Below are 12302 nucleotides of genomic sequence, written 5' to 3' on the forward strand. Positions count from 1 at the left end.
GGAGGCGGCGGGCCGGGTGGCTCCTATCAACCCATGGTACCTCACCTCCCCTGAGACCCGCAGTCTCTTGATTAAGTCTTTGGACAATTATTTTTCAGACAACGAGGGGTCCGTCTCCTCTGCTGTATCCCTGTGGGAGGCCTTTAAGACAGTGATTCGCAGGCAGGCCCTTTCCCTTATTGCTGAATCCAAAAAGGCGAGGAATCGGGAGGTGGTGGACCTTGAGAGGGAGATTGCTGAGATAGAGGCTGACCTAGAATCGGATGTTACATCTGATAAGCTCCACGCCCTGGGTCTGAAACAATTTGCTTATAAGTCTTTGGTCACAGATGCGGCTAAATTGATGTTCCGGGAGCAACAGGGTCGTTTGTATGATGTGGGGGACAAAGCGGGTAAATTACTGGCATGGTTGGATAAGAAGGAGAGGGCGAATCGTGTGGTGCCTGTGATTCAGACTTCGAATGGTGTGAGAGTGACGGACCCGGTTGGGATAGTTGAATGTTTTGCGGATTATTTTCGTGTGGTTTATACCCCTGTGTCTGAACGGGATGTTGATGACTCTCGTCTTTTGTTGCGTGATATAGCTCTGCCCAGTGTTTCCGATTTAGACCGAGTTTCTTTGGAGTCCCCTTTTACTACGGACGAGATAGCGACTGCCATTCGCTCACTCCGTTCGGGCAAAGCTTTGGGCCCGAATGGGTTACCAATTGAATTGTACAAGCTACGTCCTGACAGGGTGGCGCCCTATCTTCGTACCATGTTTTTGGAATCCCGGGAGCGGGGTATTCTTCCATATGATCAGCGTCTGGCTACGATAGTGGTTATTCCCAAGGACGGTAAACCTCGGGACCTTTGTTCGTCTTATAGGCCCATTTCCCTGTTGAATGTTGAACCCAAGGTCCTGGCTAAGCTCCTGGCTACCCGTCTCTTGACGGTCATTAGTGGCTTGGTTCATCCGGATCAATCCGGATTTATCCCGCATCGCAACACGGCTCTTAACCTACGTCGTCTCCACGGAGCTGTTGCGAGGGCGGGGCTTCTGACGGAGCCGGCCATTTTGGCTTCGCTAGACGCCTCGATGGCCTTTGACACGGTAGAGTGGCCCTATCTTTGGGCAGCTCTTGAGAAATTTGGTTTTGGTCCTGAGTTTATTGGTTGGGTGATGTTGTTATACGCAGAACCCTTGGCACAGGTAGTGGTAAACGGTCGGGTTTCTATCCCCTTCTGTCTTGGGAGGGGGACCCGTCAGGGATGCCCCTTGTCTCCGTTGCTTTTCGCGCTCGCCCTGGAACCGTTGGCTGCGTGGCTTCGATGGGAACCTTCACTTAAAGGGATCCGTTGGTCAACGGATTTTGAAGACCGCGTCTCGCTTTACGCAGATGACATTCTTTTGTATCTTACCTCCCCGCGTAAATCTTTGAATGTCTTATTTGACGTTCTTACTTCGTTTGGTGCTAACTCGGGTCTAGTTATTAATTGGGCTAAGTCCTGTGTGTATGTTCTTTCGGGTGTTTTGCCCCCATTACCGGACAGATTTCCTATCCAGGTTGTCCAGTCTGGCTTCAAGTATTTGGGGATCTTTATTACGCTGGACTCCTCACTCCGGTTCGAGCGTAATCTCCTCCCCCGCTTCTTAGATTGCGACTGGATGTGGCCCGTTGGCGTAAGCTACCCTTGTCTCCTCTGGGCAGGGCTGCCCTTTTTAAAATGATGTCTTTGCCGCGGTTCCTATACGCGCTTCAAAATTCTTATGACGACGTTCCCGCCACCTATTTTCGGGAGATCGAGAGTCTTCAAAGGCAACTAATCTGGGATGGGCGTCCACGTATTGCCCTTGCGAAACTTACCATCCCTTGGTATGACGGGGGCATGGCGCTCCCCGACATCAAGAGATATTATTGGGCTGCCCAGCTGTCTGCCATCAACCACGCGCTGTATTCCCCTGGTTGGGATCCGGCCTTTGAGATGGATAGATTCCAGCTGCCGGGAGGGGACTTTAATAGAGCGCTTTATTCCAGATCGGCCGGGCGCCATCTTACGGGCCCGTCCAGGATCGCAGTCAATGTGTGGCGCGCCGCGAATGTGAGTTTGGGATGGGAGAATCGACTGACAATGGCGACTCCGCTTTATGCTTCTGAACGTTTGGGGTGTCTCTGGTCTACTAAGGGCTTCGACCGCTGGGATATGATTGGGATATGTAAAGTGGGTGATGTCTGTGTGAAGGGTAGAGTGAAGTCTTTCCAGGCCCTTAAGGCAGAATATGACTTGAGTGACAGAGAGTTTTTTCGGTATCTGCAAGTCCGGCATGCCCTGGCCTCGGTTCTGACTCCTGATGTGACCCTGCCCGAGTCCTCCCCCCTTGAGGATTGCATACTGGATGGACACCTGCCCGATAGCACTATCTCCCTTATTTAAAAAAAACTGATTAATAATCGCGCTGACTTATTGGTCCGACTTAGGGAAGTGTGGGTCGGTGACGGATTGGACTTGGATGACGAGGATTGGCAATCGGCACTCTCTTCTCCGAAAGAGGTCGCCATCCCCGCCCGTCTTCGTTTGGTTCAACTTAAGATCCTCCACCGGGTATATGTAACTGGTCCGCGTCTGGTTGTAATGGGTTTTTCCCCAGATGGCTTGTGCAAGCGTGGTTGTGGGATGAGTGCTACATTTCTGCATATTCTTTGGGAGTGCCCGGTGGTAGCAGCCTACTGGAGTGATGTGCTTGCGGTGATGACTGTTGTGACTGGTGTTACCCTGCGGCCTGAGGCCCGACGATGCCTGTTGAACGTGTGGGAACCCACCGACTATTCTGTGGCCCAGACCAGATGGGCGACCTTGGGGTATATGATCGCGAAGCGGGACATTGCGCAACTCTGGGGCGCATCCAGACCCCCCGACGTCTCGATGTGGGAGGATAACATGGACTGGTCCATGTTCCGAGAGAAGACCGTCTATGTGGCTAGGGGCAGACCCAGGGCGTGGACAAAGGTTTGGGGTCAGTGGAATGCGTATCGTGGAGAAATATGTACCCCTCCCTTTGTTGACACTTCCGATGGTTCCACTGTCTCCCTAGGCTGACGTTCCCGAAATTTTTCATGCTGTTTTAGGATTTTCCTGTCCTCCCCGCTGTTCCCCCCCCCCGGCCTTACCGAGACCCATTGATTTGCTTTTGTCTTCCTGATTAGTGGCTTTCCCTCTTCCTTCTGGGCTGACTTGATTACTGTGCATTAGCCTTGTTTAGAGTTTGTTGTTTTTTATGTTTAATATAGAAAATTGTTATGTCCTGTCCTATGCTTTGAGCAATAATTGATATATGATTTGTGCCTGGCCACGGCTGTGATCGTTTGCTTCATATGTTGTGCGTTGCTATTAGCGGCCAGCCCGTGCGGTTGTAGGCCCATCTCTGTACTTCTTATTTGATTGCTCAATAAAAGTTTTTAACCAAAAAAAAAAAAAGAAAATGGGTGGGGACTTGCTGTTATTTTTATAGGTCTTGATCAATTTCTCCTAAATTGAGTAGCGAGTGGAATGGTGCTGAGACTCTGCTGTTATAACTTGGCGGTTTGCCTAAGACAAAATGTGTCAATATTTTGTCCCACAAAAACAAGAGTCCCTTTTCCTTGTTTTATAAGGAAACAATCTCAAACGGTCATCTATTCTAAAGCTGCTATATTGATAACCGGTATGTTAGGTATAGCATAGAGTCAAAACAAATTAACAAATTTACATGTACACTGAAAAACTGTTTTTCTTCTTATAACACAAATTGTTTTATTATGTATTGTATTGTTTTTTAATAAATATGATGGTTTTTACTAAAATAATTCAAATGATAACAGATTGTTTGATAAATAAAATAAGATATACAATCCATTCCTTTGCCAACTGTTGCCCTCATTGTACTCTGCTGATCTTATTCATTTAGAAATATACAACATTTTGATATATAAGGGTTATATTGTGTATATGTAAATTTGTTAATTTGTTTTGACTCTATGCTATACCTAACATACCGGTTATCAATATAGCAGATAGAATAGATGACCGTTTGAGATTGTTTCCTTATAAAACAAGGAAAAGGGACTCTCGTTTTTGTTGAATACAAACCCATTCCCTTTTCCTATAAAAGGTTCCTCCCAATACTTTTTGATCAATATTTTATCCCACCACCCCTGGACCAATATGGTTATTAGAAAGGTTATTTGAAGTATTCAGAATCTCTCCATAGTTGACCAAGCATTAGTGCTAGGATATTTTAAATTTTGGACAGCATATTTGGATAGCCCACTGTAGCAAAAAGTGCTTCAAAACCTGCATTTAGTAAAGTTACATCAGGTTGTGACTGCACCTGCACATCAAGTCAGACATAAGCAGGCAGTAGCGGCCCGTGGTGGGAGTGCTGCTGGGCGCTGACGTGTTGCGGGGTTAGTAAACTCCGGAATACGGCCGCACAGAGGTATGTACACATACAAATAAATAAATCTTAAACAGCTTTGATTTTTTTATTATTAAGCTAGCCAATTCTACTGTTATGTTTTTCCGTCATTTACTTTTCTTTGTTTGGCTGTTTTTTGGAATATCTTGTTATTTTCTATCAATAAAGCTTTTAAACTCAAGAAAGAAAGATTTAAATACAGTTTTGATTGGGAAAAAGATGGCCGATAGAGAAAAGAGAGAGTGTGTCAAACCGACTGTGTCAATGTACCTCTCAGTCCCCATACAATCTAATGCTCAGATCAAACTCATCTTAGTACCAAATATTCAACACAGATTAGCACATTGGACTCTTTGGTTACTTTCCCCGAGACGGGCTTTTGTTCCCCAAAGCTACTCAAATGTTAATGTGATGGCAAGTCCAATCAGAATACATTGCATTTTTTACTTTTTTGTAACTTTGATCCGATTTGCGTAAATAAATACTATGTCCATTGTTTTTTTTAAAGAAAAAATGATCTATTATAAAAATGCTTTTATTTGATCTATAATCTTAATAATTTGTGCTATTGAGTTACTATGTTTCTCATGCCACCCAAAGAAGGAAACAACTGCTATACCTGGACATTTTAAGATATGAAAATGAATAGTTCATTAATTATTCCTCATCTGATGCTTTTGATAATACCTTTTATCTTGATGACCACTGAGTTGATGCCTAGCTTGGAATCTGGTGTCCTGAGTCTGGATATTTAACTGTCCATGTTATGAGATCATTTTTATGGATTTTGCATAGAATTTTTATGAGGATCTTTGGCAAATTTTATCTGGGTGACTCTTTTATGGATATTTTTATCCGAATAAAGATTTATTTGATTGATTGTATACACAGTTGTAGCTGTTCACATATATGGGCATACTTTTCTGTTCATAGGTTTAATTTTATCAATTGGGCTCTTGGAGTATAACTGCAACTTTAAAATCAAGGGCCTGTTGTAGGCAAAAGAAGAAGAAGCCATGGACCTCTGCTAAGGTGAGCGATGGCTATAAAGTCTGTGATTATTCAGTTTAACCTGAATCTCCCAGCAGAGAAAATTGATAACTGATAATATCAATGGTTATGACATCAATTACACTGATACATAACAATATTAAAATATAACAGCAGTAATAGGTACTACTAAAATTAAAATATTGAACCTAAAATAGCAGTATTCATAAAAATAAAATTAATATCAATGGTATTGCTGTATTTTTATTAATAACATTATCAAGCATTGTATCATAATAATGCTGATAAAGTTAATTTAATGATTATCCTTAGTTTTCGTGAAATGAGTAATATAGATACTGACAATAGTAATACAGACATATATATATTTTATTACCATTATTTATAATAGAAACAGTGATAGCTGCATTAACAGCAATATAAAAACAGTATCAATGAATGATCTTATACTACTAATAATAAATATAAGACTAATCATTACTAATATAATATTTTCGTACCATGCATGGGGTTTTCTGAACTCCACCTTGGATTTTGAAAGCCGCTGCGCTAATATCTTCAAACCTAATGACCTCATTTCGGGGACGGATGCTGGCCCTCCTAACTGGTGGGCTGATAGGAACATGGGGCTGTTGTGGCGGCGACTGTGCAGGGGCATCACCCAGGAGCTCTTCTGGGTTGCCCACAATATTCATCTCCCAGTTCTTGACATCCCCATTAAGGTAGTCTTCCTCACCAAAGTCCTTCAGTCTCTCAGGGTTAATAGGTGGTGGGCGGGGTGAAGTGCTGCAATTTTGGGTGGGTGTGTCCTGGCGACATCGGAGGGACTCCCTTCTTTTCAGCTTCTTTTCAGCTCTGTCAGAAAAACACATAGAGGATTGAGTTTCCTTCGGAGCTGGGAGATACAAACAGGTTATTCCCCATGAGCTTGAAAATGTCTCCCTGGCCGGACTGCAAATATCATAATCATGGTGGCCACTCAATATCTCACTTAAATTGCATATTCTCACACCACATATTAATACAAATGTAAAGTTTATCAATATGTCTTCAAATTGATAAATTTAATCTAATCTCTATGAAATTGACAAAATCTCAATATCACTAAACTGAGTAGTCAGTCAGTCAGTCAAACCACTTTATTCAATTAAGCACAAGAACACAAGACAATAAAAGACATAAGGGCGATACATAAATGTGAACAATTTCTACACAAATTTATAAATAATTTAAAACTCCAAAGATATATTCGATAAGAATAGTTACATAATGTTAAAATTCAAAAAAGTTCATGATTCAATCATTAAAGGGGATCTTTTTCTCCTAAGGCGAACAGCAGCAACAAGAAAACTGGCGATATTAAAAATGTTCCAGGTATTGTCTAACAGTTGAAGGTACATTAGTCACCCTGGCCGCTACACCACACCTCTTCCACTATGATGTTACAAATAAGCCAACAATACCCAGTACATGGTTACCATCTTCAGATTGTCTTTTCTATCTTTGGGTTCAGAAACAGGAAAGGAGGTCCATGCCAAAAAAACAGATGACAACATTGAAAAACTGGTATACAGTACTCAAAAAAAGAACATAGTGAAGTACAACCTCAGACTTTGGAGATGGAAATGTTGATGCAGAAATCAGCAACAACAATGATGATTGATCACAAGATTGTACAGTGATCATGAGGTTAAGAGGAATGCTGATCACACTGAAGACATGAACCAAAATCATATGGTCTTGGGGACTTCGACCTCAGGTGCCAGAAATACATACACTGAGACAAACTGTTACCACTGGGTCTCTTCATAACATCAAAGGAGAGGTTTGATGGAAAATACATTACTTAAGTTTTGTCCTAAGAGCCACCACAAGTATTGTATTGTATTGTATTGTATTTTATTGCAGTATTTATGTAGCGCTTACTACCCCTTTAGGGTGTGCTGAAGTGCTGGCCTACATGAGAAGCATGCTACACTTTGGAGGGTGTGTGATTAGAAGTGTGTTGTCTTTGCTTTGATCTGTTGTGGGAAGTTTTTCCATGTCATGCATGAGGATCACTGTGGGGCGATTATCATGAATGGTATCCATCGCTTAGCAGTTTGATAGATGAAGAAGGGTGAGAGACAGATGCGCAGTGTATAGTTTTCAGGAAGCTGGCAGCGTTGAACAGCTCTGCAGGTTTCTTTATGGGGTTTCTTTTGTTCATAGTCCACTTAGCTGTTTACTTCATGGGTTATTCTTTATGAGATATTTTGTTTACATTTTATGGTCCTGAGCAGGCAGATGTTCAAGTGAGAAATGGTGGAGGGATTTGTTGGGATGGAATTTGTTATAATCATCCCATATCTGATTGTCATTGTCAGGTGTCAGGAAGCGGTCATAGTATGTAGCTAGTTTGGACCTGTTTTGTTGGACTAAACTAAAATGCTCCATTGTCCAGCAGAATGTGGCAGGTCTCGTCAGATATTTCATGCCTGATCAGCTAGTGATGGAAGCTTTATTTGCTGTGAACTGGTACAGTACTAGGTGATGGCTGTGACCATTAGCAGTTGTGCTGTATGATTATGTGCTTATATTTATGTTTATGATTTGTAAAGCGCATGGCTGCCCGGAGACTTCCCAGCGCTGGTGAGTGCTGCTTGTAAAGCTATGCTCCTGAAATGCACTAAACTAGGAAACAACCAAGTTTTAAAGTTTTTTCTGAGAGAGGTTTCATTCGGTAGGGCTCTGATTTCGAATGGAAGGGCATTCCACAGCCTTGGTACCAGATGGGCAAATGAACTGCCTCCCCATCTTGGCTTTTGACTCTGGTTGTTTTGAGGAGCTGTTGCTGGGATGATCCTAAATTTCTAGTCGGGGTGTACCTGGATATCAATTGTCTGAGCTTTAGTGGACCTTTTTTGTTATTGGTCCTGTATGCCATACAGAGGGATTTGAACTGGATTCTGGCTTCGATAGGCAACCAGTGAAGCTGTTTAAGTGGTTCTTTAATAGATACGAGGTTGGGAATTTTTTGCTGGCTGCCACATTCTGCACCACCTGGAGTCTCTTTGTTACATATTTGGCAAGCCCACATAAATAGAGTTGCCGTAGTCCATGCGTGAGATTATAAGGGAATGAATCACCGTTTTTTTCAGGTGAACAGGGATCACTTCAATAATCTTCCTGATCATTTTGAGAAGCAAGAAGCAAATTCCTGATAGTTTCGTAGATTGACAGTCCATTGTGAGAGTATCCTCCAGCCAGATTCCCAGGTTTTTTATGGCCGGTTTGGGGATAGGTGGGTCTTTCATGCTATAGGGCCACTGTATCAGGCATGCATGAATGGCAAGGTTTCCCAATATCATAAGCTCTGTCTTTTCACCATTTAGCTTCAAACAACTATTTGACATCCATTTATACCACTCTGTCGACACAGCGAATGGGCTGATGGTTACTTGGGTTTGAGCCATTTGTCACAAACACTACCAGCTGGGTATCATCAGCGTATGACACAGCTGAAATGCCAAATTCCTATACTATATTGGCAAGCTGTCGTACATAGATATTAAATAGAGTAGGGCTCAGGGATTAACTTTGTGGGACACCACAGGTGATTGGGAGACGATCTGAGAAGCAGTACCTTTCCTTCACTGGGAAGGATCAATTCTCTAAGAACGAGGAGAGCCAGTCCATGGCTTTGCCCTGAATTCCTACTTCCCTTAGTCTGTCTTTTAAAATAGTGTGGTACACAGTGTCAAATGCTGTGCTAAGATCCAGTAGGAGAATGGCGCCTGACCCACCATCATTTAGTAGCACCTTCAGCTCCTATGTGACCGCCAGTAATGCTGACTCTGTACTATGGGAAGCTCGGAAACTCATCTGAGTAGGATGAAAGATGTCATTAGTTTCTAAAAAATTGGTCAGTGTGTGATTTACATGCTTCTTCAAGAGTTTACCAACAAATGGCAGGAGGGATATAGGGCGCAAATTATTGAATATAGTAGGGTCGAGGTTGACTTTTTTTTGTAATAGCCTGATGACCTCATGCTTTGAAGATTTGGGGACCAAATCCGTATCTAATGACCAGTTTAGCAATTCTGTTACAGATGGTAGAATAATATCCAGTGCTTTAACTAGGATATGTGGGGTGCTGGTTCAAGAGGCGAGCCATATTTAGTTGCTTTAATTAAATTTAGAACATTTCCTTCCTCAAGCCTGGGGAATTGAGCTAATATTGGAGAGGGTAATTGTCCTCTTACCTTGGTTCCTTTATCTGGGTCATGTTCCCTATTCCTCTGGAATTTATCATATATGGCTATCACTTTTTTTGTTAAAAAGTGTTGCTATGTCGTTGTATCTCTCTATAGATGTAAGGGGGTTAATGCTTTCGTGAGGACTAGTTAAGGTTTTGGCCACTCTAAATAATTCCTTTGGGGAGTTTGCTGACTGGGAGATTTTGTCCTCATAGTATTTACCTAGTGACCTCTTCATTTTATTATGACAGGAGCTGATTAACAATTTAGATTTAGATTTAAGGGCAGGGTGGTACTTATTTCTCCAGAGTCTCTCTAGTTTCTTACATTGCTTTTTCAATACGATGAGCTGTTCATTGTACCATGGAGCTATTCTGGGACGGATTTTACTATTGCTAATTTTCTTAGGGACACATATCTACAGACTGGGTGATCCAATTCTCCCATTGCTGATATTTCTCTTCTAATTTACCAGCAAAAGTGGGGGTATTGTCCCTCAGGACCGTCTGCCAGGTTTCTGGTACCAGTTTAACCCAGCTTCTAGTTGCAATAGTTCAGGCTTTAGCTTTTGTCTGCGGCACAGGTTTCGGTAGGCTGAAGGTGACTAAAGAGTGGTCTGACCAGGGGACTGTGATTGTTTTCGGTACTGTGATCTGGGGATTGTTGGCAAAAAAAAGTTCCAGTATATGCCCTTTTTCATGAGTAGGTGAGGTCACATGTTGGATTAATTATAGTGCTTCCAGGTCACCCTGCAGCCGTTTTATATAGGTGGTGTCTTGTACATCAAAGTGAAGGTTGAAGTTGCCCAGAATTGTCATATGAGATTTCCCCATTGCAAGACTGGTAAGGGAGTCAGGTAGTGCTTCCATAAATCTACTACTTGTACCTGGGGGCCTATAAATGAGTACCCCAGAAAAGGTGCGAGTGGGGGAGAGCACGATGTGAAACTGGAAGCTTTCACATTCCGGGGAAATGAACTGGGTTATGGTGCATCTAAAATCATCTTTTAAGATAATATACCGCCCGATTCTATCTACCCAATCTAATCGATGTATCTGGCAACCCAAGGGGCGGGCAAGAAGGATGTTCGGACCTGAGCTATCATTGAGCCATGTTTCGGTCACAAACAATATGTCTAGTGGGTGTTCCACTAGCATGGCTCTTATATCTGAAATGTGCCTTGGGATTGAGCGGGCTTTAGTCAGTCCCAAATTCCTTGTGGGCCCTAGAGACTTGCTTGTTACAGATTGCCTATTCTTGTTCATGTGTGGCTCATATCCACACTTGGGACAAGTTCTTCTAGGAATGGGCATGTTGTCTGCTCCTGACTGTGGGGCGCAAGCAGGGTGTGCCGGAGATCTGAGCGAAAATAACTGATTCCTGGAATATTTATGTATACCTTGGTTACGGGGACCAAGGTATGTGAGCAGTTAGCTGGGATCTTCAGTGGAGTGGCTGGGTATGTGAACTCATGCACTGATTGATGGTTTTATTGATGAGCTACAGGAGATTAGGTATTGTTAACATGCAGGGGTATGCCTTTTAGAGGAGAGATTGTTATATTTGAAATGATGTGTGGACAATTTGCATAGATACAACAATAAGAATTAAGGCAAACATTCATGTGACTCCTTGTCAAATAACAGGAATTCTATATTTGTATGGTTGAGCTTTAGGAAGGCTCTGAACATCCAGATCTGAATGATGTGCAAGCAGTATTTGAGGTGTTGGATGTCTAAAGCAGAAGAGACTTTCAAGTAGAATTGTGTATCATTGGCACATTGGTCAATATTGATACTATTATCCGTGAAAAGAGCATCTAGCGGAAAGGATGATGATGGCAGGAGTCTGTATGGAGCTCTGGGAGACGCCACAGGTGATCGGGATCTTTTGTGAAATGGAGTTTCCCATTTGAACATTCTGGTGTTGGGTAGAAAGGTAGGAGGAGAACCAGTGAAGGACTTTGACTGTGAATCCCATTTGAAACTCGAGGGTGCGTATGAGGAAGGTATGGTCAACTCCGTCAAACATAGCTAAGGAGGATGGGGTCATCTTCATCTGTGGTCAAGAAGGCATCGGTCACGACATGTAAAGTGGAGGTATCCATGCTGCAGCATGATTTGAAGCCAGACTAGTAGTCATACAGGAGATGATTTGCATTGATGTAATCTTTGAGTTGCACATAGTCCAGGAAGGTCTCTCAGGTGGTCTGTAATATATGCCTACCTAAGGACTATATACCTGAAGGGTGTAGGGCCTGTGCTGTCTTCCAGGGAAGACATTGCTTGGCAGTTCAGGCTGGACTGTTCCCATGAGGCACAGGGTCAAGACTGATTTGCAATTAGCTGTGTCTAAACTGGGGTGGCAAAGTGAGCTAAAGAACGATGATGGATTCAACCCAGATCTGTGACTGGGGGTGAGTGTCTGAAAAGTTTTCAGCGCTTCGTCCATCATCTCCTTGTGTTTGCTTGGTTTGCCCTAAGTTGGCAGGGTAAGCCCAGACCTGGGTCCCTTGCTCACTTTGCCACTGGATTCAAGCCAGCCTGGCTGATGAGGGTTGTTAGCCCGAAACTGGTCCCAGGATGCTTGTTTCTAGTCCAGTGAAGACATGGCTGGGC

General features: G+C 43.0%; 1 protein-coding gene across 1 annotated transcript in view; it reads right to left on the reverse strand.

Annotated features, from left to right (window-relative positions):
• LOC144754759 (L-threonine ammonia-lyase-like) overlaps window positions 1-12302 on the reverse strand; it is a 279218-nt gene that overhangs the window by 198137 nt on the left and 68779 nt on the right. The window contains exon 3 of the mRNA XM_078642948.1: window positions 5947-6301. Within this exon, the coding sequence (XP_078499074.1) occupies window positions 5947-6301 (355 nt within the window). The remainder of the gene's footprint in view (window positions 1-5946; window positions 6302-12302) is intronic.

Source organism: Lissotriton helveticus, chromosome 5_1 (genome assembly GCF_964261635.1).
Source record: "Lissotriton helveticus chromosome 5_1, aLisHel1.1, whole genome shotgun sequence".
In the NCBI taxonomy this organism is placed as follows: Eukaryota; Metazoa; Chordata; class Amphibia; order Caudata; family Salamandridae; genus Lissotriton; species Lissotriton helveticus.